At 42.3% G+C, this 26,278-nt stretch overlaps 1 protein-coding gene across 1 annotated transcript in view; it reads left to right on the top strand.

Moving 5' to 3' along the window:
• GIGYF2 (GRB10 interacting GYF protein 2) overlaps positions 1-26,045 on the top strand; it is a 147,498-nt gene extending 121,453 nt beyond the window's left edge. Inside the window, 8 exon segments of the mRNA XM_047869603.1 lie at positions 1,056-1,292; positions 9,272-9,394; positions 12,403-12,609; positions 12,739-12,944; positions 14,348-14,502; positions 16,065-16,288; positions 19,016-19,163; positions 24,216-26,045. Of these exon segments, the coding sequence (XP_047725559.1) occupies positions 1,056-1,292; positions 9,272-9,394; positions 12,403-12,609; positions 12,739-12,944; positions 14,348-14,502; positions 16,065-16,288; positions 19,016-19,163; positions 24,216-24,283 (1,368 nt within the window). The 3' untranslated portion in view covers positions 24,284-26,045.
• The last annotated feature ends 233 nt before the right edge of the window (positions 26,046-26,278 follow it).

Below are 26,278 nucleotides of genomic sequence, written 5' to 3'. Positions count from 1 at the left end.
GACATAGAGGCTCTGTCTATAAGGAAGACTCCTAAAAGGAATGGTTGTTGGATAGGTAGAAATAATTGTTGACACAGGTGGTATAGGAGCAAACAGGAGGACAGGGTATAATTGGAGATCATGAAAAGGTGGGGGAGCAGGGAGGTGTCTGGGTGGTTCAGTTGGTTAAGTGTCTAAGTCTTGATCTCAGCTCAGGTCTTGATCTCAGAGTCGTGAGTTCAAGTCTTGCCTTGGGCTCCACGCTCGATGTGAAGGCTATTTTTTTTTAAAAAAAAAAAAAGAAAGAAAAAAGGCAGAGGGGAAGTCTGCCTCCTAAAGACTAGGGAAGTCATTCATAGAGTAGTTGACATCTGCCTTCAGTTTTGGAAAATGAAGGGGAATGTGCTATCAGGAAAAACACAGCATTATAGGCACAGTAAGCAGACTCTGTGGAGGAAGGTGAGGAGCGTTCCAGAGGGCATAGTGGAATGGCTTTGAAGAAGGGAAGCAGAAGGAAAATGAGCCAAGGTACAGGACAGAGTAGTAGAGGGAGGGACAGTAGGTCAAGGAGAGATGTTCCAAAGGACCTGTGGGACCTCCAGAGGTGTGAATCAGGGATGGAATTTAAATGATCTTGTAAGGTTGCTCTGGTTCCACAACTGGGTGAGGCTTTCCTGGTAATCTGTCCTTGCGAGGTCCTGGTAGGTTTTCAAACTCGGCATCCTGAAAAGCTAACTCTGCCTTAACGGAGGAACAGTTGCCAGAAGCTTTGCTACAGTTGGTGGGTGATCTCTCAGATCAGTACTTACTATGGTCAAAGTGACATTTCTTTTATGACGAAATTAGCAAATAAATTATAATTTTATCCTGTGAGCATTCTAGGCTTTTGTGGCTATTGTAAATAGATTTTAAAAGAAATCTTCTGTCTTACATCATCATAAACAAAGTTCCTGATTTTTCTGGTGTATCTATAGCTTTTTGACAAAAGCCTTCAAAAGTGATTCAGACCTTTTTTTTTTTTTTTTTTTTTTTTTTTTAAACAAATTTTATTCTCTTTTATTTTTCTTTCTGGGAAGGAGGAGGAGGCTGCAAAATGGGCCCGGGAAGAAGAAGAAGCCCAGCGTCGATTAGAGGAGAACCGGCTGAGAATGGAAGAGGAGGCGGCCCGACTCCGGCATGAAGAGGAGGAGCGGAAGAGGAAGGAGCTGGAGCTGCAGCGGCAGAAGGAGTTAATGCGCCAGAGGCAGCAGCAGCAAGAGGCCCTCCGGAGGCTGCAGCAGCAACAGCAGCAGCAGCAGCTGGCGCAAATGAAGGTGAAGCCCAGACGCCCACCACACGCGCTGCTCGCCGGTGTTCGGAGGTGGATGCCAGCAGCGGCAGGAGCAGTGGCGCAGTGTGCTTTCTTTACTCTGAATATTACCACTGTGGCTTCCTTTGTTTTTCCCCTAAGTAAGCTTCATGCCCAGTGTGGGGCCTGAACTTGCCACCCCAAGATCAAAAGTCACATGCTCTAGGGGCGCCTTGGTGGCTCAGTTGGTTGAGCGTCTAACTCTTGATTTCGGCTCAGGTCATGATTTCAGGGTCGTAGGATCAAGCCCTATGTCAGGCTCTGTGCTGAGCATGGATACTGCTTAGGATTCTCTTCCCATCTCCTCTCTCCCCCCCCCCCACTTAATAGCAGCCAGCAAGACTTGGTGACCTTCTGGAAATGAGGCACAAAGGGAGATCTGGGGAGGCTCCTAGAGAGGAAGCCTTTGGTGACCATAAAGTTGTGGCACGAGTGATGGAGTGAGAGTAATTGGGAGAGAGGGACAGCTTTGTGGCAGGGCCCACATAACTTCACACGGGGTCTGTGGTTAGCAGGGTGGTTTAGTGTGTCCTGTCTTCAGGGGTTCACAGGAGAAAGACATAGGAATGGGACACTCGAATACAGAGTGGTGAGTGTAATGAGAGAGATGGCATCAGGCTGCGGTTCTCAGAGTATGAGCCCCTGGGAATTTGTTAGGAATGCAGATACTCAGGAGACCCACTCCAGAACCTCTTGGGGTAGGATGCAGCAATCTATGTTCAAACAAAGCCTCCAGGAGTTCTGATGCTTACTAAAATGTGAGAGCCCCTGTCCACGTGGGAAGTTGGGAAAGACTTGCTAGAAAATGATAACTTTTAAACTGAGGTATTAGTGAGGGAAAATTAAAAAAAAAAAAAAAAAAAGAAAAAGCCCAACAGGCAGTTTGGAGAATGGAGGGGGTTTTTGAGAGAGAAGACCTGGGGTGAGCAGAGGAATGAAGTTCAGAAACACTGTGGTACTTCGGGGGGAATTCAGAAAGTGGTTACTGTTGTTGGAGAGTGAGGTATGAGAGAAGCATGGGCAGGGTCCGGGTCACCGTGGCTTGTATATATTCTGTTAGAGAACCAGGACTTAAAGGTGTGTAAAACAGAGTGGGCCACTCGAGTGTTTTCAGCTAGGAAATAGCACTGTCAGATGTGCAGGAACAAATCTAAATGGAAGATGAAATCTAAATGGAAGGAGCAAAACGAGGTCAGCAGAGTGATTGCAAGGGGCTGATGGAGCAGTCCGGAAGGAGAAGGAGAAGGCGGCGAGAATGGGATTGGAAAGGAGGAATTGAAGATAGCACTGATTATTGACTGCTTGCTTTGTGTCAAGCACTGGACGGTAGCTCTCCATATGTTACATCATTTCATCTTTACAGCCACACTTAAAAGCTTAGGTGTGGATACCTGTGTTTTACCAAAGAGTAAAAATGTTCAGGAGCGAGAGCAGAGCCCTGTATTAGAGCCCATATGTCTGTGTCTTCAGGGCTGGAGGCCACATCATAGAATATGGTGACTGATAAGAAGGTGGGGCTGAGGGGGAAGAAAAGTCATGGGTAACCTCCAGATCTCTAACTTCTCTGACTGTATCTGTTCTGTGTCTGGCTTTGGCTTGTTATCTTCCAATATTTTATAGATCAACATTCTGCACGAAGATAAAGAATTTGAGATTCAGTTATGAGGAATGGCTAAAGGCTCTCCTGAAAAAGGTTTTTTAAAGATGGTTTTATTGAGATACAGCTCACATACCATATAATTAAACCAAAGTATACAGTTCAGTAGTTTTAGTATATTCACAGATAAGTGCAACCATTACCACAGTGGACTTTAACATTTTCAATACCACCCTTGGCCCCTCCTCCAAAAATCCTTTGGCGGTCACACCCTACTCCCTATTCTCCCAGCCCAAAGTTGCCCCTAACTTACTTTTTCTCTTTATAGGTTTGCCTGTTCTAGACATTTGAAATGAATCATATAATCTACGTTCTTTTGTGACTGACTTCATTCAATTAGCGTAATGGTTTCAAGGTTCACTTACACTGTAGTACGGCTCAGTACTTCATTCCTTTTTATGGTTGAATAATATTCCACGGTGTGGACATCCTACATTTGTATTCGTCAGTTGATGGACATTTGAGAGGTTTCTATCTTTTGGCTGTTGTGAGTATTGCTGCTATAAATCAATATTCACGGACGAGCTTTTATGTAGTTGTGTATACCTAGGAGTGGAATTGCTGGGTCATAAGAGAACTGAATTTGATGGTTTGTGGAACTACCAGACTATTTTCCAAAGTGGCTGCACCATTTTCCATTACCACCAGCAGTATATGGGGATTCACATATCTCCACATCCTCATTAATCCTTATTATCTGACTTTTTGATTATAGCCATTCTTGTAGGTGTGACATGATATCTCATTGTGGTTTTGGTTTGCATTTCTCTGATGACTAATGATGTCGAGCAATACTGGCCCTGAAAAATGAGTTGAGAAATGTTTCCTCTTCTGTACTCTGGGAGAGTTTGTGAAGAAGTGGTATTACTTCTTTAAATGTTCTGTAGAATTCGGCAGTTAAACCATTTGGCCTAGGGGTTTTTTTTTTGTGGATAGTTGTTTGATTACTAATTCTATATATTTGCTTCTTAACAGGTCTATTTAGCTTGTCTGTTTCTTCTTGAGTAAGTTTTTGGTAGTTTGCATCTTTACAATCTTTTTATTTAAGTTTATTCTGAGAAAGAGAGAAAGACAGTGCAAGTGGGGTGGGGGGTAGGGGTGGGCAGAGAGAGAGAGAGAGGGAAAGAGAGAGAATCCCCAGCAGGCTCTGTGCTGTCAGTGCAGAGCTGGACGTGGGGCTTGAACTCACAAACTGTAAGATCACAACCTGAGCCGAAATCGAGTTGACACTTAATTGACTGAGCCACCTGGGCAGCCCCATAGTTTATAGTTTTCTAGGAATCTGTCATCTTCATCTGGGTTATCTGAGTGGCAGACAGCTGGTGTTGGTATTCCTTTATATCCCTTTTTGTTTCTTTAAGATCAGCAGTGAGGTCCTTCTTTATTCCTGATTGTAATAATTTGAGTCTTCTCTCTTTTCTTGGACAGTCGAGCTAAGTTAATTTTGTTGATCTTTTTAAAGAACCAGCCTTTGAGTCTACTGACCTGTTCCTATTATATCTGTTTAACTTCTCTAATTTTATTATTTTTTTCTGCTTGCTTTAAGTTTAATTTCCTCTCTTTTTCTAGTATTTTAAGGTGTAGCAGGTTAGTTTATTGATTTGACATCTTCTTGTTCGGATGGTCATTTGCAGTTAGAAATTTCCCTCTAAGTATGGTTTAGGTGCTACCCATAAGTTTTGATTTGTTCTGGGACTCATTGGTTATATAGAAGTGTTTTGTTTAATTTCTACTGATTTGTGAGTTTCCAGAATTTCTTTTTTGTTACTTATTTCTCATTCATTGTGATCAGAGAACATACTTTATATTATTTTTATTTTTATTTTATTTTACTTTATGTTTGTATTTTAAGTAGGCTCCATACCCAATATGGGGCTTGAACTCATGACCCTGAGATCAAGAGTCACTCTACTGACTGAGCCAGCCAGGCACTGCTGTTTTTCCCTTTAAATGAATTATTGAAGTTGATATTATGTCTTAGGTTTTACCTTCATTAGATGTATCCTGGAGATCTTTCTTTGAGAAGAATGTATATTCTACTGTTGCTGGCTCGGGTGTTATATATAGCTGTCTTTCAGGTCCAATTGGTTATTATAGTGTCACCTAGTTGCTTGTTGATCTCCACCTAATTGGTCTGTTTTTGAAAGTGGAATATTGAAGTAATGATGTCTTTATTTTTTAAAGGCAGAGGCATCCCTATTCTATTCTATTCTATTCTATTCTATTCTATTCTATTCTATTCTAATTCTAATTCTATCCTATCCTGTTCTATTCTATTCTATTCTATTCTATTCTATTCTATTCTATTCTATGTTTTTAAATAACTCACATGTGTGAGTGAGCAGGGGAGGGCCAGACAGAGAGAGGGAGAGAGAGAATTCCAAGCAAGCTCCACACACAGCTTGGGGGCGGGGCGGGGGGGCAGGGAGCAGTGCAAGGCTCGATCCCACGACTGAACCGAAATCTAGAGTTGATGCTCAACTGACTGAGCCACCCAGACCCCTAAGATTTTCTCCTTTTTGGCTTTCAGCATTTTTACCATAGTAATGTCTAATTATGGATCTCTGTGTTTATCTTGTTATAGTTAAGCTTCCTGGATGTATAAATTAATGTTTTTAAATAAATTTCAGCCATGGTTTCTTCAGATATTTTTTCTGCTCCTTTCTCTCCTCTCCTGCTACTTGTATTGTGCACATGTTGGTGTGCTCAGTGATATTTCCCATTTCTCTAAGGCTGTCTTCGTTTCTCTCCATTCTTTCTTTCAGTCGGTTTTTTGGATTGTGTAATCTCTGTTGATCTGCAAGTTTTATTAATTTCTTTGACCAGTTCAGATATACTTTTAGTTCCTCTAGTGATTTCTCATTTTAGTTACCCGGCTTTCAAACTCCAGGATTTCCTTCTGGTCTAGAAATAATCTTTATCACTTTATTGATATTCTTTGTTTTGACATTGTCATCATGCCTTCCTTTACCACTTCAATCAAGGTTTTATTTAGTTCTCTGAACGTATTTATAAAACTTGGATGTTTTTGTTAAATCTGACATCTGGTCACTTGTGTAGGTGGTTGCCAGCTTCTTTCCTGGCGTATAGGCCATTCTTTCTTGTCGCTTTACAGTTCTCATATTATTTTGTTGGAAACTGGACTTGTTTTTGATAATATGTTGTAGGAACTCTGGTTACTGGTCCTGTAAGCCCCATCATTGTTTTGTGCCTGACCGGATTAATTTAGTGACCTCCCAGTCTCTCACTGCCTCCCCAACAGGGTGGATGGAAATCTGCTGCTCCTCCTCAGGCATGCCCACGGTCACTCTGGGATCCCTGGTTTTGGCAGGACTCTTTGATTATCTTTTTCTAGCTTTGTCTATAACTTTGTCCGACTGTTAACCTCCACTGATTGCTACCTGCATTGCTTTCCTGTTCTCAGAAGTGCCCTGGGGCGTAGATTGCTTCACCAACTGATCCAGTGAAATTCAGGCTTCTTTGAAGAGACACTTCCTGAGGTCTATTTTTGAGATTGTTTCTGACCCCAGGAGAACCTCTTTCAGCAATTTCCTTGGTTCTGTGAGACAGAGTAGGGGCCCGCAGTTTAACCTGTGTATCTCCAGTAAATCTACTGATCTCCTCCTGGTTGCCTTTCACCTAGCCTCCACTGTTTTTAAAAGCGCCCTTTGGCTTGGACTTCTCATTCTCCGCAGTCTGTTACAAATAAAGTCAGTTCCTTTAGGAAGAGGTCCGGAACTCTGCATATTCCCATCTGTTCCTCTCACCTCCACTCCAAGGCAAAAGTATGAGTCACAGCTCTGGTGCTGGTGACAGTGGTGTGCTTTTCTAAGTGGTACTCTGCTGAGGAATTGAGCCCTTGGGGGAGGGACACCGGCCTCGATTTTCCTTGGCTTGGCTCTGCCGGTGGCATGGTAGCCTTTTGAGTCAGGGCAGTGGCACTCAGGACCCTAGTAGCCCTGGTGGCACTGTACTCAAGGGAGTTTCCATTCCACAAGTTGGGGGCTGGGCATAAAAAGCCCCCCCCCCCCCCCCCCCCCCAGCTCTCCTTGCCGGTGCCTTCACCTTTGCAGCAGGTAGCTGTAGCCAGGAGGGGACATGCTGGTGTTGTGTTCTTTGTAAGAAGCTAGCCCACTGACTGGCGGTCGACAGGGACAGGGGGCCTGTGTTCTGAGCTGTGCTCATCTGGAGTGGCGCTTCTGTCTGGCTGAGCTGGGAGTCAGGAGAGAGTGGATGGATCTTGGTGCAAGTACCGCAGACTCTCAGTTCTTACCGAGTTTTACCAGGTTTTCTTGAAGACCTGTTTCTTCATATTCCTGTATGTTCACTTCCAGAGGCTTTAAGTAATTTTTTGAAAAGCCATTTTCACCCATTTTGCTGGGGAGAAGGTCTACAGAGCACTTTGCACTACCCTAGCAGAGGTGTAATGGTTATTTTTCAAAATAAAGTACAGTGCTGGAGAGTAAGGTAGCAATATCATGGCAGAAAAAAATAGTAAATTTTCTTACCTCAGTGAAAGATACGAGGCATTCAGGTGATGAAGAATGTGCTGAACTCCCTATTAGTTTCTGATTTGGGAGTGAGTTGTTCTGAAAAGTATGATTGATAAACTGTAGTTCTCTGAGTGGGCAGTACAGGACATTGGTTGAATTGGAAAATGTCCTGAGGCAGTGTTGACGGAGCGATGGGATATCATTTTCTATGCGCAAATAAGACTTAAAGAAAATGATAGGTATCTGCAGACATTTGTCTGTCATGTGAAGAAGACGGCTTTGTTCTCCATTAGTCCACAGAGCAGACCTGTGATGAGTCAGGAGCATAGAGTACAGTGAAGCATATTTTGGCACAGCGGTGGGAAGGAACTCAGAGGTGCCGGAAGGGGGAACAGGCCATCTTGTGGAGGGAGAGTGCATCTCTTCCTGTGCTGACTGAGGCTCTGAAGAGGGCTGGGGATGGGTTCCTAGGGTATGCTGGGGTGACACATCTGGGATTTGAGATAGCTTTGGGGGTTACTGGCTGAATGCATCAGAATTAAAAACATATAAATTCTCTGGCCTCACCTTTGGATCTTCTGATTCAACGAATATGGGGCCAGGGCATCTGCATTTTTACAGGCCTTCCCAAATGCTGCTGTTGTGTTTGAGATCTACTGCCTTATTTGATCTTGATAGTGCCTTCCAGTATGTCATTTCCTGTGGATAATACGAGTTTGTTTGTGCTTAATGTTGCCCACCTAGTGCCCAGTCTTTCTCTCTTAGCTTCCCTCCTCACTTCTCCCCCGTTACAGCAGGGGTGTATTTGGAGAGAAATGCCCCTGCTACCTCCTCTATCAGCCCCAGACGTAAACGTTCAGGGCCGATGGTATTCTGTAGTGCTGAAGGTTCTCCTTCCAAGAGCTGTTTGGTAAGATCAGTGACAGCTTAAACTGTGTCCTTATTCCACCAGCTCCAGGTTACAGAGATTTCTGCTGTAGAGCCGTTCTTCTTTGGGCTTTTTGGGCATTTTGTATGATTTTTATTAAACATATTTCAAGTCTAGTTAGATTTGGTTTTTGTTATTTTTGTTTGTTTGTTAAGAGCCACAAGATGTCTCAAAATTAAAGTGTGTGTTTTTTTGGCCCAGACAACCAAGAGATTCCCTTAAAATAATCAAGCATTTGAGAACATTAAAGTCTTCTGGACCCAAAAAATATTTACACTCTATTTTAGTCAGTGATTTTAAAGGATAGGAAAAATAGAGTTATTTATTAAAAACAGCCTAGTGCTCATGACTAGAAGCTACAGCCTGGTTAACAGTGATTCACTTTTATAAAATACTGATTAAGAACTATGCCTGGCATCTTCTGTGAGCTCCCCACCTCAGCTTTTTCTTCAGAAATCTTGTCTTTCAGCTTTTCACTAAAAGTAGCATATCATGTCCTTCATTGCCCCCTTGGATTAAAAATGTAGTGATTGTTTTGTTTTACTCCTTACTCGTTGTATCTGTATATTGTTGTATATATATATCAGTGCCCGGTGTAACAAATTTGCAGTCCGAAATGGTAGATAAAAGTGTACCATGTGTATTTTAAGTTCTAAAATAATCTGAGGTTTAGAGTAGTGACAAAAGTTTCAAAAGCAAACTGGGAGAATTCTAATATGCGCAAGGATTGCAGGATGGAATCTTGAGTTAAATGTTTAAGTGGAGTTGAAGGAAACATGAATTCCCTGCCTATATATAATGCAGTATTGCCTCTTTGTTTCCTGTCCACATTTCCTCATGAACTCTTCTGCCTTCCTTTTTGTTAGCTTCCCTCTTCTTCCACGTGGGGCCAGCAGTCCAATACAGCAGCATGTCAGTCCCAGGCAACGCTGTCATTGGCTGAAATCCAAAAACTGGAAGAGGAACGAGAACGGCAGCTTCGAGAAGAGGTACGTTTTAAAAGTAAAAGTGCTCTAGTCAGTGTTCCAGGATAGCTGGGGTGCATTATGGGTGGGTGGTTAGTAAAGATCATGATTATTGTCATAGTTGCTGTGTGTCTGAATTGGATGTTCATCATTAAGCTCTTTAGCGAGTCTAGAATTTGGTGACTCCAGCAACTGTGAAGTTGCTGATAGGAATAACATTAAGATTAGGTAACATGAGGGGCACCTGGGTGGCTCAGTTGGTTAAGCGTCCAGCTCTTGATTTTGGCTCAGATCGTGATCTCACAGTTCGTGGGATCGAGCTCTGAGTCGGGCTCTGCTCTGACAGTGCGGAGCCTGCTTGGGATTCTCTCTCTACACCCCTCCCCTGCTCATGCTCACTTGCTCTCTTAAAATAAATAAGCATTTAAAAAAGATTAGGTAATGTGAATGTTCTTGAGGAAGTAGCTCATAAATAAAAGTACATGGAGTTTTCATAATTATGGGTGAGTTTTATATAGATATGTTTCTTACAAATTAGATTTTTAGAATGCAGAATACATCTCTTTAAGGATACTGGGTTTTCTGACTAGCCTAGAAAAATTTAAATATGACAGAAATAAAGTCTCTCTACTTGTGAGTCTATATCCTATAGTTCATCATTAGGATAAGACGGATACAAAAGAGTGAAGTAAAGGGAGGAAAGGGAAGTATACAGTTCTTGACAGAAGAGAAAATGAATAAGAAAATGGTTTGGTTCAGCATGCTATTAGGTACCGTATTAATTCATCCGTTCACCCATCCATTCGTCCATTTATCCATCACATATTTGCTGACACCTACTCAGTTGTAGGTGAGTTTAGCTGATTCTAAAACAGACAAAATTCTCTGCTTTTATAAAGCTTGCCTTCGGGTTGAAGGGAGATGGAGAAGAATTGGTGGTGGTAGCAATTGAGTGCCTCGTTTTAGGTCATGTGATCTAGGGAGGCCTCTGAAAAGATGGCAGGAGTAGCAGAGTCTTGAAGAAAGTGCTTTTCGTGGATATGACTTGAGCAGTCGTCATTTTTGGATCTGGGGGGTGTGGTTCACTGAAGGCCGTGGGTACACAGAGAAGGGGGAGTTGTCTATACATACTCACCATGTAGAGTGCTTGACCTTATCCAGTAGGTGAAACTTTCTTCATCTTAAAAATTACCTTCTTTCCCACCCTCTAAAAAAAGAAGGACCACTTCCTGTAAAATAATTTATTTTCTAAAAAGTTACCAACAAGTAGATGCAGAGCAGAATAGATCGACTCTCTTTAAGACTAGAAACTGTTCCAGTATCTTTGGTCTCTGCTGAATGAAAAAATAATAGTGGTCATCAGAGTTGGAATCCTGGGACTTGTTCATCATTCAGTCAGTCAGAAGTTAATGGTTGCCTTATTTGTGTTTTCATTTGATTAATTCTCTTTGAACTGTTACTTTTTCACACTCTTCAAGAGGTATAAAATGCTACTCAGTAGATATTTCTCATGTAGGTAAACCTAGGATAATTGTATTTCATTCCTTCCTGGAGGTACCCTTTGCATGCCCCCCCCCCCCCCCCCTAATCCTGTTCAAATCTGGGTGCTCTTGGTTTGCTGCACAGCTTGTTCTATTTTCTTTCTCAAATTCTTACCATTTGTATGTTGCCCTCCTGGACTGTTTTTTTTCCTCATAATTTCTCTCTTATTTTTAACCTTTTTATCTTTTTTGATGGGAGCATTTCCTTTATTCCGTTTCAGTCCTTCTGTTGAGCTGTAATGTATGTGATCTTATTTCAAATTTCCCTGAGTATTTTGTTCTCTAAGTGTTTCTTTTTATAGCCTCTTGTTTTTTCATTGAATTCACTTCTTACCTTTCTAAAATTACTTACTGATGCCTTTTAAAAAAGCTAGCTTGTTCCCATTTTCCCTTGTTTGTGTTTCCACTGAATTTCTTTTTTTTTTTTTTTTAATTTGATCTTTGGCTTTCATTTTAGAAGCTTATGTCAAATCGGTCCTGAGCTGTTTATTTATATTTAGGATTAGAGATTCTGGCATACACAAGACTTTGGTGGGCTCTGCCGCAGCGATCTCTCGCAGGGCTGTTCTGTTGGGGGAGTCCTCCCATCTATTTGTATTTTATAGGTGCATCCTTTTGTGCTAGGTCAGCTTCCCCACAGGATAACCTACCAGTCTGGCTCAGCCTCTCTAAAGAGGGACTTTTCCGTTGTCTGAGAGCTGCCCACTTACATCGCATTGCAGAGGCAGCTGGGATCTTAACTGCTACTTTTTACAGATTTTCAGGCAGGTTTTCCTCTGTTACCCACACTTTTAATTCCTGAGCTTTCTAGATGAATTAGCCTGTTCCTGAGCTTCATTTACTTAGGTTTCAGTTTACTGGGTCTGTTACATTGGGTGTCATTATTTGCTTTCCTTTTTTCTTTCCTTTTTTTAAAGACCGAGTTTTTTTCTTTCCTTTTTTCTTTTTTTTTTTTTTAAAGTTTATTTATTTATTTTGAGAGAGAGAGTGCATGCGCACTCATGTCGGGGGGTGGGGAGCAGAGAGAGGGACGGGCACCCCTGCTTTTCAGCTTGTAAAATCTGTTATGTTGTTTTTGTCCTTATGGGTTTATGCTTTTTAAAAGCATATGTATACATATATGTATATGTGCATACATACATACATATATGTACACACACATATACGTATGTATGTGTATGTATCTGTGTATTTTGTTATTTTTTTCCTGTCATTTTGGTAGGGCTTTAGGAAGTTCATATGATTTTCATTTCTATACTTAACCAAAAGTCCTACTTAATTTTTAAGAAGGAATTCTGCATTTGATCTTTTTATTCTCCTTTCGGTACCTCTGGTAGTTTACATCTTTATTTGAAGCAAAGTAGTTAACCGTGTCAGGCGCTTAATTTTGTGCAGCTTTTATGTATTTGCATTCCATTTACCACACTGGATATTTGTAACCAGTATTTTAAAATCCAGAATCTTAAGCTAGCTCCTATTTTTGTGCAACAGCAAAGGCGGCAGCAGAGGGAATTGATGAAAGCTCTCCAACAGCAGCAGCAGCAGCAGCAGCAAAAACTCTCAGGTTGGGGGAATGTCAGCAAACCTGCAGGTACTGCGAAGTCTCTTCTAGAGATACAGCAGGAAGAAGCCAGGCAGATGCAGAAGCAACAGCAGCAGCAGCAGCACCAGCAACCAAACAGAGCCCGGAACAATACGGTGGGTTCGGCTTCCTGAGCACGCATGGTGTGGATTGGTGTTAGAAGTGACCTTTTCGAACTTTTGTGGACTCTCTTTTTATATTTTTGGTATTGTTAACCACATCATTTGTCTCTTCTTCCTTAACAGCATTCCAACTTGCACACCAGCATTGGGAATTCTGTTTGGGGCTCTATAAATACTGGTCCCCCTAATCAGTGGGCGTCTGACCTAGTCAGTAGTATCTGGAGTAATGCAGACACTAAAAACTCCAACATGGGATTCTGGGATGATGCAGTGAAAGAGGTGGGACCTAGGAATTCTACAAATAAAAATAAAAACAACTCCAGTCTCAGGTAGGGCTCAAAATGATCACACCTATGCTCCTCGGAGGGTTGGGGGATGGGGAGGGGCGTGTGTGGAGTGGGGATATTGGGTGGGCGTGAAAAGGTAGCTCTTCAGTTTTTGCTGGTTTTCATCCATGTCCAAGCATGGAAGGCTGTAGTTTGGTGACTGCTTTCTTCCCCATGGAAACATATCTGTATTATGTCTAGGGGCTCTTTGTATTGCTGGGCACTTAGTCCTTTGCCTGTCACTTGGTAACCACTTAATAAATATTAGGAGTAGTATATATATATATATATAAAGTTTATTTGTTTTGAGAGAGAGAGAAAGTATTAGTCAGTGAGGGGCAAAGAGAGAGAGAAAGAATCCCAAGCAGGCTCCACACTGTCAGTGAAGAGCCCGATATGGGACTTGATCTCACAAACCGTGAGATCATGACCTGAGCCAAAGTCAGACACTCAACTGACTGAGCCACCCAGACATCCCAAGGAATAGAGTATTTTTTGTTGTCATTGAACATTTCTCCAAGATATTCTCTAGATCTTAGCATTTTTTCCTAAATGTATATTTTTAAGTTAGTTAGACTGTAGGGAGTATTATAAACACCTCTCTAATGACCTTAAACCTATTTATTTTTATGGTAAATTAATTACATTTCACCTTTGTCTTTCTTTCCTCAGTATACGGTGTTCTTGGATGAGCATGGGTTTTAATGATAAATACATGAATCAAATCCCAGCACTACCACTTATTAGCTGTGTGACCTTGGGCAAGAGGGAACCTCTTTGAGCCTCAGTTCCCTCATCTGTAAAATGAAGATGATAATAACGATTTCATGGGCGTGGTTGTACAGATTAAATGAATGCACACGAAGTAGTTAGTGAAGTGCCTGGCACATAGTGACTACTTAATAAATGGTAGTGTTGTCAGATTGTCTCTTCTCGTTTGAGGGTCTCACATATTAAGAATAGGACTCTAAACAACTGTCAGTTTATTGAGCATCTTTGCCAGGCACTGTGCTCTAGGCCTTGACATACAATATCTTTTTTCCTTATAATCCAAAGAAGTATTAGTACCATTTTACAGATGAGTAAACTGAGGCTTAGCAAAATTTAAAAACTTACCAAAAGACACATAGGAATAATTTAACCATTTTTGTGGCAAGGCGCCCTATATTCACAAATCAGAATGTATTAGCTGAGGCTAGGTTGTAAGCAGGTATTGAGTCCCCCTGGCCCCCAATCCATTTGAAGTATGGGGTTTTTTTGTTTTATGTTTTTCTTCGTTTTTGGAGCCAAGCATTGGATTACTGGACAGCCATCCAGTGTTGCCAAGACATTATTTATGGTGTTGTAGTATAATCATATAGTAACAGTTTCTGGGAATATAATATCGCCCTATTGTTTTGCTTTAGTAAATCTGTAGGTGTGTCTAACCGGCAGAATAAGAAAGTAGAAGAAGAAGAAAAGTTGCTGAAGCTCTTTCAGGGAGTAAATAAAGCCCAAGATGGATTTACCCAGTGGTGTGAACAGATGCTTCATGCCCTTAATACGGCAAATAACTTGGATGGTAAGAATTGGGGAGGGAAACCCAGCATGTGGAATGGCAGAGTAGGAGCCCCAAAAAGGTTTGCAAATTGGAATAATGGGCCAAAACTCAGGAGGTGAAAGGTAATGGAGGCCAGATCCTGTACCTACCGTAAGAACTTGACTCTTTCATAGTACTGTAAATACTGCTTGTGAGAAAAGTCCTGTAATACTGTGCTCAAATAGGTTATCAGTGGTTGCCAAAAAATAAGTACTATTGTCAGGCTGTCTTACGATGTACAGGACAGAGACGGTCACAGTTCCATATGGGTCATTTTGTGGGGGACATGCCAGCCAGTCCACGTCCATAGGAAGGTAACTCATGGTGGAGACAAAGGTTATCCTGGGCGAGAAAAGCCTGAAGTGATGTGAGAACGTTCCCTTCCTGCCTTTGGCGGCAGGGGTGGGAATTGTGTGACAGAGCGAGTAGGCTCATTTTGTGCTGGATGAAACTAGGACCAGTGAGCGGAAGTGAAAAGGTTTGAGGGCAATTTGAAGAAAACTTTCTAAGTGTTAGTTGATCACAGAAGAGAATCATCTGCCTTAGATGGAAATGAGTCCTTGCCCCTACCCTCAAATGTTTGAACCAGAGACCAGCTTGGTGTGGAAGGGATTCCTGTAACTGATAGGCTACGTTGAACTAGTCTATCTCCAGTATCTTAACTACTAAAACCAAGGATGTTTTAAAAACAGAACAGTAAAGGAACGGAAGCGTTCCTTTGCATCATCGTTAACAATATCTAATGGTCTGAAAGAACCAGGGAAAACAATAGTAAATAATAGTAATGGCTACCATTCATTAAGCACCTGTCATGTGCTAGGCACTTTCTAGCAGTTAACATATGTTATTCCAGTTATTTAATTTTTGCAATAATTTCATAAGGTACCTTTACAATGTAGGTGATATTATCCCCATTTTATAAATTAGGAAACAGAGGCTCAGAATGGTTAAGTAATTCATCAAGGTCACACAGCGAGCAAATTTCAGAGTCAGGTTTTCAACCCATGTCTGTCTAATTCTGATACTTGTGCTTTTTCTCCTGCACCACACTGCTTGCAATGCTCCATTTGATTCCTTTCTAAACAAATGATATCTCCATGAAGTGAAAGTTCCCGGGGCGTATGGTTGTATTTTTAGTTATCTGTCACGGTGCCCGACACACATCATAGCACTTAATAAATAATTGATTGAATTTAAGGAAAGAAAAAATGAATTTCCGGGTGACTTCTTAGGCAAGCAGTTTTTTCAATCAATATAACATTTAGTTTTTACTAAAGTAACATTTAGTGAAACTAAGCATGCATGATGTGTCTTTGTTGGACTTGATGCTATTTGAGATGATTTTGGTCATTGCAATGACAGTGGGCTTTTTTTTTTTTTTTCCTCAGTAGATTAAAGAATATTTAACACAGTAGCTGCTTACCTTTCAAGTTTACATGATTGAGTTGGTCGTAGGTGTGACAGTATATTAAAAACTGAAACTGATTTCTTGCATGTGATATTTCATTGTTACTTTTTATGTCTTCTCCCCTCTCATGTTGCAGTTCCCACATTCGTTTCTTTCCTGAAAGAAGTAGAATCTCCTTATGAGGTCCATGATTATATTAGGGCCTATCTAGGAGATACATCTGAGGCCAAGGAGTTTGCCAAGCAGTTCCTCGAGCGCCGTGCCAAACAGAAAGCCAACCAACGGCAGCAGCAGCAGCAGCAACAGCAGCAGCAGCAGCAGCAGCAGCAACAGCAACAGCAGCAGCAGCAGCAGCAGCAGGTATGAATGAGGCAGTAGTTGGTATGGTGCTCCTGAGAGTGAGTTAAAAAATTTTTGTTTTAATGTTTGTTTATTTTTGAGAGAGACAGAGGCAGAATGCGAGTGGGTGAGGGGCAGAGAGAGAGGGAGACACAGAATCCGAAACGGGCTCCAGGCTCCGAGCTGTCAGCGCAGAGCCCGACGCGGGGCTTGAACTCACGAGCTGTGAGATCATGAGCTGAGCTGAAGTTGGACGCTTGACTAAGCCACCCAGGTGCCCCAAAGATACCATTTTTAAAAAAATGTTTATTTTGAGAGAGCGAGCATGCATGCAAGCGGAGGAGGGGCAGAGAGAGAGGGGAGACAGAGGATCCAAAGTGGGCTCTGCGCTGATAGCAGAGAGTCCGGTGTGGGCTCGAACTCACAAACTGTGACACCGTGACCTGAGCCGAAGTCAAACACTTAACTGACTGAGCTACCTAGGTGCCCCAGAAGATACCATTTTTATACCGTAGCTTTTTAAAATGTGGTAGATTTGGGGCACCTGGGTCCATCGTCCGACTCTGGATTTCGGCTCAGGTCATGATCTTGTGCTTCATGGGATCGAGCCCCACATTGGGCTCCTCCCTGGCAGCACAGAGCCTACTTGGGATTCTTTCTCTCTCTGCCCCACCCCTGCTCATTCCCTTTCTCTTTCTTTCTCTCTCTGTCTCTCTCTGTCTCTGTCTCTCGATTAAATAAATACACTTAAGAAGAAATGTGGTAGACTTGATAATTTCAAATTACATATCCAGAGACTTTTTGCAAATTTCCCAAATAGCACATATAATCGTTCTCTATTCCATTTTCCGTGGTGCGTACATCTTCCTCAAATTGCAAATTCCAATTTGTCATAGACCCATAAATTTTTTGAATAGTTAACACCTACAAATGTTATATCTCCAGTGCGCAGGATCCACTGTACCCAATATCGACACTACTGTAGCATATCAGATGTTCGTGTGTTGTTGATGGGGATGTAAAAGTACAGTCAGTTCTCATTATTCGTGGTAGTTCTGTTTTGTAGATCACCACTCACACTGAATTAGCGGAGAGTGAACCTGTTGCTCCAGGGGAAACACCCAGTTAGGTTTCTGTGAGCCTCTGGTCACAACATTTTTGTCAGCCGATCAATATGTAACCTTGTTTTATGCGTGCTTCTGTTTAAAGATGCCTTGTTTAATATATTGTTAATTCCTTAACATTGCACTCATGGCCAGCAGCATAAGAGCTCATGCCTGAATAACGCTTATCTAACAAGTGTATTTTCTCCATAAGGTGTGGCACAGCCTTCTTGCACTGAGGAACACCAGACAGCACTTTAAACGTGGGGTCATTGCAAACAGTGACAGCACCAACAAGCATAAAAATGTGAAAATCATGACACTAAATAGGCTGAAAAAGATACTTGTTCACAGTATGGGAGCTAAGACAAGAAGGCAGCTTACTGCCCTGTTCCACCTCAGCTGGAAATGTGTTCCTCAGGCAAGGCAGAGTTTTCACTGCTCTGTACATTTGCATATTCAGAATAACCATAAAAGCATCGCAAGTTTTGATTTTGGGGTTACAAATAAACTATAGCCAGTGAGTTGAGTGAATTTGCAAATCTGGAATCTGTGAACTGAATGAGGATCAGTTATACAAGTTTTATGAAAGATGAGCTGGCAAGGCTCATGGAGAGCTTAAGAATATTCGTGTTCTTTAGTCCTGTAATTGTGTTAGAGATCATGTTTGTTATCGGTCATTTCATATCGGTCATTACATATATTCACTGTATAAAAGATGCAGTGAAGTACAAGGCGTTTAAAATCCATTTGGGTAGATGGGCTAACGGGGATCAAGTGAAGGAAAGTGAGAGGTATAAACATGAACAGCACAAGGAGAAATGAGGGATCAGAAGGGAAGATGTTGTGTAGCAATACAGACCGCTCTTTGCATTTGTGAGATGGCGTCGCCGTGCGCCTAAATTGGAAGGTGGAGGCCCCTTGTGCGTGCACATGTGCACATAGCCGGGCTTGTCCTTTCGCCGCGCTCTCTCCACTCTTCCCCTGCCACTGCCACCACCTGTGCCTTCCACTAGCTAGCTCATTGAATCAGATCCCAGTTTAAAATGGAATTGCTCTAGTAAGAGCAACAGGCATGTGTGAATGGCTTATAGACTGTTTCATAGTTTAACTAGCTGGTCGAAAGTGTATGGATAACATTTGGGGACCAGATCTCTTCTAGGATTGCCAATGGGAATAAAATACATGATACTAATTTTGTTTGGTAACATGCTGCCAGCTAGCCTGCAGCCTGTCCTCGCTGTCCTGGGGCTCAGAGACAAAGGGACCTTATACTCTGCTGTAAATTGCTGGAGTACAGAAGTCTGTTTGATTATTTGCTGTGTATTTGGTTTCCTGGTGGATGGTACAGACTCCTTGTATACCAGAGACATTTTGACGCATGTGTTGTCACGGTGGGGTGGATACCTGGAGTTACCAGGACAGGCCTTTTGGAGGCACAGAACTTGAATGGCATGTCTGAATCTAAGTGAAGGGGAAGAGTGGCCCAGTGAATTCCTCTTGGTTTCCCTGTTACCAGAATCCATGATAGGCTTTCTGTTTTTAGTCTCGTACCTGATAAGGTACGGGCAAATCAACCATTTTCTTAGAGGGGACCACACTCGTGTCCACTGTGTAACCTCAGTTGTGACATCTTGTTTCACAGGACTCTGTGTGGGGAATGAATCACAGTGCACTCCATTCAGTATTTCAGACCAATCAAAGCAACAACCAACAATCCAATTTTGAGGCCGTACAAAGTGGCAAGAAGAAGAAAAAGCAGAAGATGGTCCGAGCAGATCCCAGTTTATTAGGTGAGCAAAGGCCTAAAGTCTCAGCCGGGTGTTGGGGTGTGCAGGTTATAGCAGTATCATTGAGTCCCATGATGGAATGTTTTTCATAAAGGGAAATATTTCTTATATAAAATTAATTTTTTAAACCAGCTTAAATTAAGTAATATTTACTCGGCACATCAGTGTAAGAGCTATGCCTTGTGTGCTCTAGGGAATACGAAAAGTATTTACTTACATTGTCTGGTGCTGTAAACTTTGAAGCCTTAAATTTCATATTTAATATGAATTTCCTGGAAGACCTTTTAATTTAGTTGGAAGATAATGCTAATGGAGAAAAGTAAAAGTTGTAAAAATTTGAATGCTGATTTGTAAGAAGCTGACCATAAATCCAATCAGGTATTCAAACAACTAGTATTTGTCGATATCCATTATGTATGTATGTATATCCAATTTTCAGAGTCATTCTGCCTTCCCAGGTCATGTTTCCAGTTTACCAGTGAGTAAATCAAGGCCCAGAGGATTTAGAACATTTTCTAAAGTCACATAGCTGTTCAGCAGTAGGGCTGGGATTTCACAGGAGGCCTGTTTCCTTCCCACTCTTCCGTTGGCCACAACTATTCTTGTCTAGCATTGAGAACCAGAATCTTCTTGCTAGACAGCTTCATGGGAATGGTGACACCAGAACTGGGGCTTTGAAAGACTGGCAGGAAGGACAGGCATTAGTGTTTCTGGAATAATAAACCATCTAGACAAAGTTGATGCAGGCCCCTTGTGTTTCTTAAATAGGCCTCACACCCTCACAGGCTATGATGAAATTAAGATGATTCTCTCTCTCTTTTTTTTTTTTTTTTTTTTTAATTTTTTTTTCAACGTTTTATTTTATTTTTTGGGACAGAGAGAGACAGAGCATGAACGGGGGAGGGGCAGAGAGAGAGGGAGACACAGAATCGGAAACAGGCTCCAGGCTCTGAGCCATCAGCCCAGAGCCCGACACGGGGCTCGAACTCACAGACTGCGAGATCGTGACCTGGCTGAAGTCGGACGCTTAACCGACTGCGCCACCCAGGCGCCCCTCTTTTTTTTTTAATGAATGTAAAATAGGCTATTAAAAACCATGCTTTCTGGAATAGAATGATTATATTGGCAAAGATAGCAGGTTGGGATGTTGGCCCAGGCAACTAATTAGACTGCACTACAGACCAGGTGAAAGGTCCTGGTGGCCTGGAATAGGGTTTTGGCAGTAGATGGAGAGGAGTTAGATGGATTTCAGAAACTTAGGGGACAGAATTGGCTGGACACGGGGAATGGAAGGGTTTGGGCAGCAGGATGGGTAGTGTTGCCATTTGCTGAAAGGATGAGCCCTGGAAAATGGAGCAGGCTGATGGAGTAAGGATGTGGTTGTTGAGGTGTGTTGGGTGGGTCCAGGGTGACATCAGGTGGTGATGCCCCTGTGAGCCGCAAACACAGTGAGAGGTGGATTGCCATCCTCCTCTGCCCTCAGGGTCCCTGCCTTCCCTGCGCAGTTTCCTGCCCTGGAGAAAAACAAAATGTCAGTAATAAAAACCTACCTTTGTGGATTGTCCTTTGGAACTGAGGCCTGAAAGCTGGCTTGGAACCAGAGAGGTCTGGTGAAACGCTGTTTTCTTCTGCCTGTCTCAGAAATTTATGTTAAGAATGGATTGAACAGTCTCACATCTCATCCAGTTTTGACAGAAGTGGGTGAATATAGATTTAAAAGTGTTCCTGAAATTCCAGATGTGGGCTCTACCTAAGGAGACCTTATTTATTGCTCTTTAACTATGGCTCTCGAAGGGTAGGCTGTCAGAGAAAAGGTTCTTCTGAAAAGGAGGTAAAGCTCTTTGAATTAAATATTCAGTCTGACCCCATCCCTCTTACAGACCCCAGAAAGAAAGGGACTTAAAAACTCCCTTCAGGAGAATGAGAGATTATTTTAGGAATAGAGTTTAAGGAATCGATTTATCTTGAAGGGGAAGAAAAAATATATATAAGGGAAATAAAACGTTCAACAGAGTATTGAGAAGACTCATTTGTGTGGGCTTGTACCTTTTAATGAAAATTTCTGCTCATTTAAATTTCTCTCTGAAAATGCTTCTCATAATTACTAATTTCTGTCCCTTACCTTCTCATTTCTATTTATTACTATTTTAATTGATACATGTCTTAATTGGTTTACAGATTGAGAAAGATTAATAAATGTCCATCAGTCACAGTAACCCATGCACAGAATAGACAGGTTCTAATTTGGTCCAGAATTATCCATTGAGAAAGTAGTCACTGATCAAAAGAGAACTTTGCTTCTAAACTAGAAGGGTGCCCTTGTGAACCAGTATCCATTATTTGGATATGATAAGTTTCACACACAACAGCATTTCCCCCCAGTCATACTTCCCTTATAAGAACAGTCACTCAAGGGTGCCTGGGTGGCTCAGTAGGTTATGCATCCGACTTCTGCTCAGGTCATGATTTCAGCATTTGTGAGTTTAAGCCCCACATCAGGCTCTCTGCTGTCAGTATAGAGCCTGCTTCAGATCCTCTGTCTCCCTCCCTCTCTGTCCCTTTCCTGCTCTCACACACTCTCTCTCTCTCTCAAAAATAAACACTAAAAAAAAAAAAAAGAAGAAAAAGATCTCTCAGACCTTAAAGAAGTCATGTGAGTGAGAGATAGTCATTTGTTCTGATCCTAACAGAGTGTAGTCTTTAGAACCAGGCACAGTGGGCTTACATCCTCCTTTGTATTGCCCATCGTGCTGGGTTTTGTGACCAGCGAATGAAACCAAGTCTGCTAAAAGCTTAGCCCAGTAATTGACATATTGTCGATTAATAAGTACTGACACGGGTAAGGAACTTTTTTTTGGCCCACTTTTTGTCCGTCTTCACATGATTAAAATTAATTTAGTTTGTGTTTTTATTACGTTTCCACTTTTATCGCATGTAGCTCATTGTTTTTATCACGGTTCATCTGTTCTTGAGATACATGTGAAGTCAAAAACCTGCTTCTGAATAGAGTCATAGCTCATTTCATAAGCTGTTTGGTCTTTAAGTTTTTATAGTTACCTAATTAAACTGTTACTTTCAAATAGGGACACTAAGCCTTTTGTTATTTTCAAGACAAAAGTCTCGTGGGCTGTGGGAACACAGTTGATGGGTAGAACTACAGTTGGGGTTTGGAGCCCTAACCCCTTGTAGTCTTAGGCCTTGTAAGCAGCTTGTACCACGGCTTCCTCGCTCACTCTCCCTCTTGCTCTCCCTCTCTGTCTCTTCCTCTTGAGGAATATCAAATCTTGATATTTTGAGTCAAGAATATAGTGTAATTAAGCTATTTTTATTATGTGAGCCTTTTTTATTATTTTTTTTAAAAGTTAATTTAGGGGCGCCTGGGTGGCGCAGTCGGTTAAGCGTCCGACTTCAGCCAGGTCACGATCTCGCGGTCCGTGAGTTCGAGCCCCGCGTCGGGCTCAGGGCTGATGGCTCGGAGCCTAGAGCCTGTTTCCGATTCTGTGTCTCCTTCTCTCTCTCTGCCCCTCCCCCGTTCATGCTCTGTCTCTCTCTGTCCCAAAAATAAATGTTGAAAAAAAAATAAATAAATAAAAGTTAATTTATTTTGAGAGAGAGAAAGTGTGAGTGGGGGAAGGGCAGAGAGAGACAGAGACAGAGACAGAGACAGAGAATATTCCACGCAGGCTCTACACTGTCAGCACAGAGCCTGATGTGGGGCTCAGACCTATGAACCGTGAGATCATGACCTGATCCAAAGTCGGACGCTTACGTGACAGTGCTACCCTGGTGCCCCTATTATCCATACATTTAAAATGTGTCTTTGTTTGGGGCACTGTTATGGTGCAGTTGGCTAAGCGTCGGACTTCGGCTCAGGTCGTGATCTTGCGGTTCGTGGGTCTGAGCCCCGCATCAGGCTCTGTGCTGACAGCTCAGAGGCTGGAGCCTGCTCCGGATCCTGTGTCTCCCGCTCTCTCTGTCTCCCGCTCCCTCCCCCACTCGGGTTCTGTCTCTCTCTGTCATAAACAAGCATTAAAAAAATAAATAAAATGTGTCTTTGTTTGAAAACTTGAACATTAAAGAAAAAAGGGGGCAGAACACTCAAGTAATGTTAACAACTAACTGCTTTTACATAGGAGAGTTTACTTTTTGATACTCAAATAAGAGCTGAAACAGATTGAACAGATTTCATTTAGGGTAGATGAACTGAAAGCTTTTGGGGAGTCCCTTGTTCCAAAGAAGCCCTGTTAATAATACTTTATCTCTGGTTATGAAGTTTATCGAAAAATTACATATGTGTGGCTGAAGGGATTAGGTTTTCAAACGTTGTAGTGTTTGTGAGTACTGATCGTTGCCTTCGATGGTGGTACTAAGATTACTTTCTCTAAACCAGATTCCATTTTGGTTAATCCATATGGCTAACTGAAATCCCTTCCTTTGCAAGCACTGTAATCTTTTTGTGCTCTCTACTCTCAGGGCTCACAGGATCATGTAGTGGATCTTGCCTGAAGCCTCCTATCCTCGAATGGCAAAAGCTCTTGGCCAAAACTTTGAAAAAGTTTTTGACCCATTGAGGGGGAAAAAGTATTCCCAATAGCCAGTGGGACTGAAGTAATATCTATCCCACTTAGAATTCACAGTCTTCTGGTCAGGTAGTTACAAAGTATTTGGCATATGTTATCCTCTCTCTCCCCTCTGCCCACATCTCTATTAAAGTGCCCATCCTGAATGAACTTTCCCCGCCAGCCCCCCTGACTTGGCCTTAACACATGCTTACAGCCAGATTGTTCTCAGGAATCGCTAAGGCACTAGTTCGTAATTCATTTTTTCCCTCCCTAATTAAATTATACCAGAACCCTGAGGAGTAAATAAAAATAATCTCTCACTGCAAGGGCAGAATAATACCACTCTCCGACCTTCATTCTTCTTTCTTCTTCCTTTCTTTAGTATCCCCATGGCAAGCTAAAACACGAGAGACTTCTCTTCCAGCCCACTGATGGGAATTCAAGCCCCATGGTTGTTCGGGTGTGGTCACTCATTGCCAATTTTTTCCGGCAGGGTTTTCAGTCAATGCTTCATCAGAGCGACTCAATATGGGTGAAATCGAGACTTTGGATGACTACTGAGCACCTGCCAGTGGACTGGCCTTCCTTCTCCTCTCTGCTGACCATGGATTCTCCAACTTTGGACACACAACACTTACTCACCATTTACTCTTTATCACTCTGCAACAAATCACAGAACCGATCATCTCAGGCTTTTTCTTCTAGCCCTTTGTGTCCAAGATTCTTTAAATTGTTTTTGTTGGTGAGCATCTCAGACTAGATAAGTGGACTGGACCCTGTGTCTTGGGGGTGGCAGTGGGGATTCCTCCCCAACAAGGCTGATTTTGGGCAGCACCTGTTTACTGTGCCGTGATTTCATCTACTGTGTCCCAGAAAGTGTGTTGGGATCTGCCAATAGCTATTTACTTTCTTATGTCACTTTTTTCCCTCCTATTTTCTTTTTCTTCTTTTTAACTCCCCGTAAGAGCAAGGGGTCTAACTGGTGCAATCGTGAAGAGAGTTAATGGTAACAGACATTGGCCAGCCACACAATGCCATGAACTGTGACTTGAATGTCCAACAAGACAGTCAGAGCACCCCCAGTCTGAAGGTTGCATTGCCACTGTTAACTCTGGGATTGCATCAAAGAGGCCCTGAGTGGGGTGGAGTTTAGATTGGATTGGTTTGATGTTGCACACCCCTCGCCTGTTCTTTCTGAGCATCCTTTCGGAGAAAGGATTCATGTTTTTCTTCATTAGGTAGTGACTTCCAAGCAAGCTGACTTCTCCCTTGGCATACTCCAACCTGATTGGACAAAGGAAACTCTATGGCCTGGGAGAAGAACTTACTCTTAATTTTTCCTTTCTTACAAAAACTGATTTTTCCCATAAATATTTTTACTTCAGAGGACTAGGACCAGTTTGTTTTGGGCCTTTCTGCTGAAAATTTGTCTCGTTTAAGAGGCAGCTAGGATCTTTACCATATGTATGAATTTGTATAATTTCATTTTGGATAGGGATAAACTTTTGCTTCTGATAAAAGCCCGGAATTTCATCTGGTTCCTCAGAGCATTGTGTGTGTGTGTCTTGCTGTGGCCCCAAAAGGTTCTGTTTAAAGATTCTGGAATGGCAAGTTGCTTGCCTTTTCCGAAAAGAAAACATACAAAACCTGACCATCTTTAAGACCTTCATCCATGGAAACCACTACACAGGAGAATGCAGTGGGGTGGAGGGGATGGGAGAGAATGGGGGAGAGAAGCCTGGCTTTGGCTTCTGATCGTGGCCCCCTAATACCCCTTCACTTCAGTTACAGACGTATTCAAGCCCTATTTATAAACAAGTACTCTTCCTGCCTCCCTCAGCCCCCCACAGAACATCACCTGGAACTGCCAATCACACTTTGGTCTGGAGCCATTGGACCGTCCGTCCCTGTGTGAGAAGTGCTGTGGTTCGGTGGCTCCTAGTCGAGCACCTTTTCTTTCTGTCATCATTGCCTGAAGAAGGCTGGAGTTGCTCTGAGAGCAGTTTGGTTTTGGCTGATTATATTTGGTTTCTATTTTTATTCTTTTGGGTCACCATTCTCCCTGTCCCTTCTTGCCTTCCTCCCTCCCTCCCAAACATGTACAATAACTATACAGAGACTGCTACAAACTTGTATATAGTTTTTGGATCAAATAGCATGAGGAGATGGGGAACCATTCAAACTTGGGACTCCTGCTCTCCTTTGCTTTGTAAATTCAAAAGTGGGGGGTGGGGAAGAGGGATAGTTAAAATGTTTACAAAACTTTAAGCTCCCTCGGAACTTTTGCCAGTGTGGAGGAAAATAAAAAAGAACTTAAATAAAACATGGTGGTATTCTGTCTGAGCGCACCTCGTGTACTCACCTTTGTCAAGGCTAAGTTTTGCGCTAAACTGTTTTCCTGGCACCGTGGAGAAGCTCCAGGCACGTGAGCACCCGAGACATCGAAGCAGCCGTGACTTTTCCTGCCAGGTTATGGAACACTGGCTGGTTCTGTATTTGCGAATGTAGAGGTCACCATAAACACGGGTAAGTTTGACCAAATGTCTTTACTCCCTT

Source organism: Prionailurus viverrinus, chromosome C1 (genome assembly GCF_022837055.1).
Source record: "Prionailurus viverrinus isolate Anna chromosome C1, UM_Priviv_1.0, whole genome shotgun sequence".
Classification (NCBI taxonomy): Eukaryota; Metazoa; Chordata; class Mammalia; order Carnivora; family Felidae; genus Prionailurus; species Prionailurus viverrinus.
This window is presented reverse-complemented; position numbering and strand designations above follow the sequence as displayed.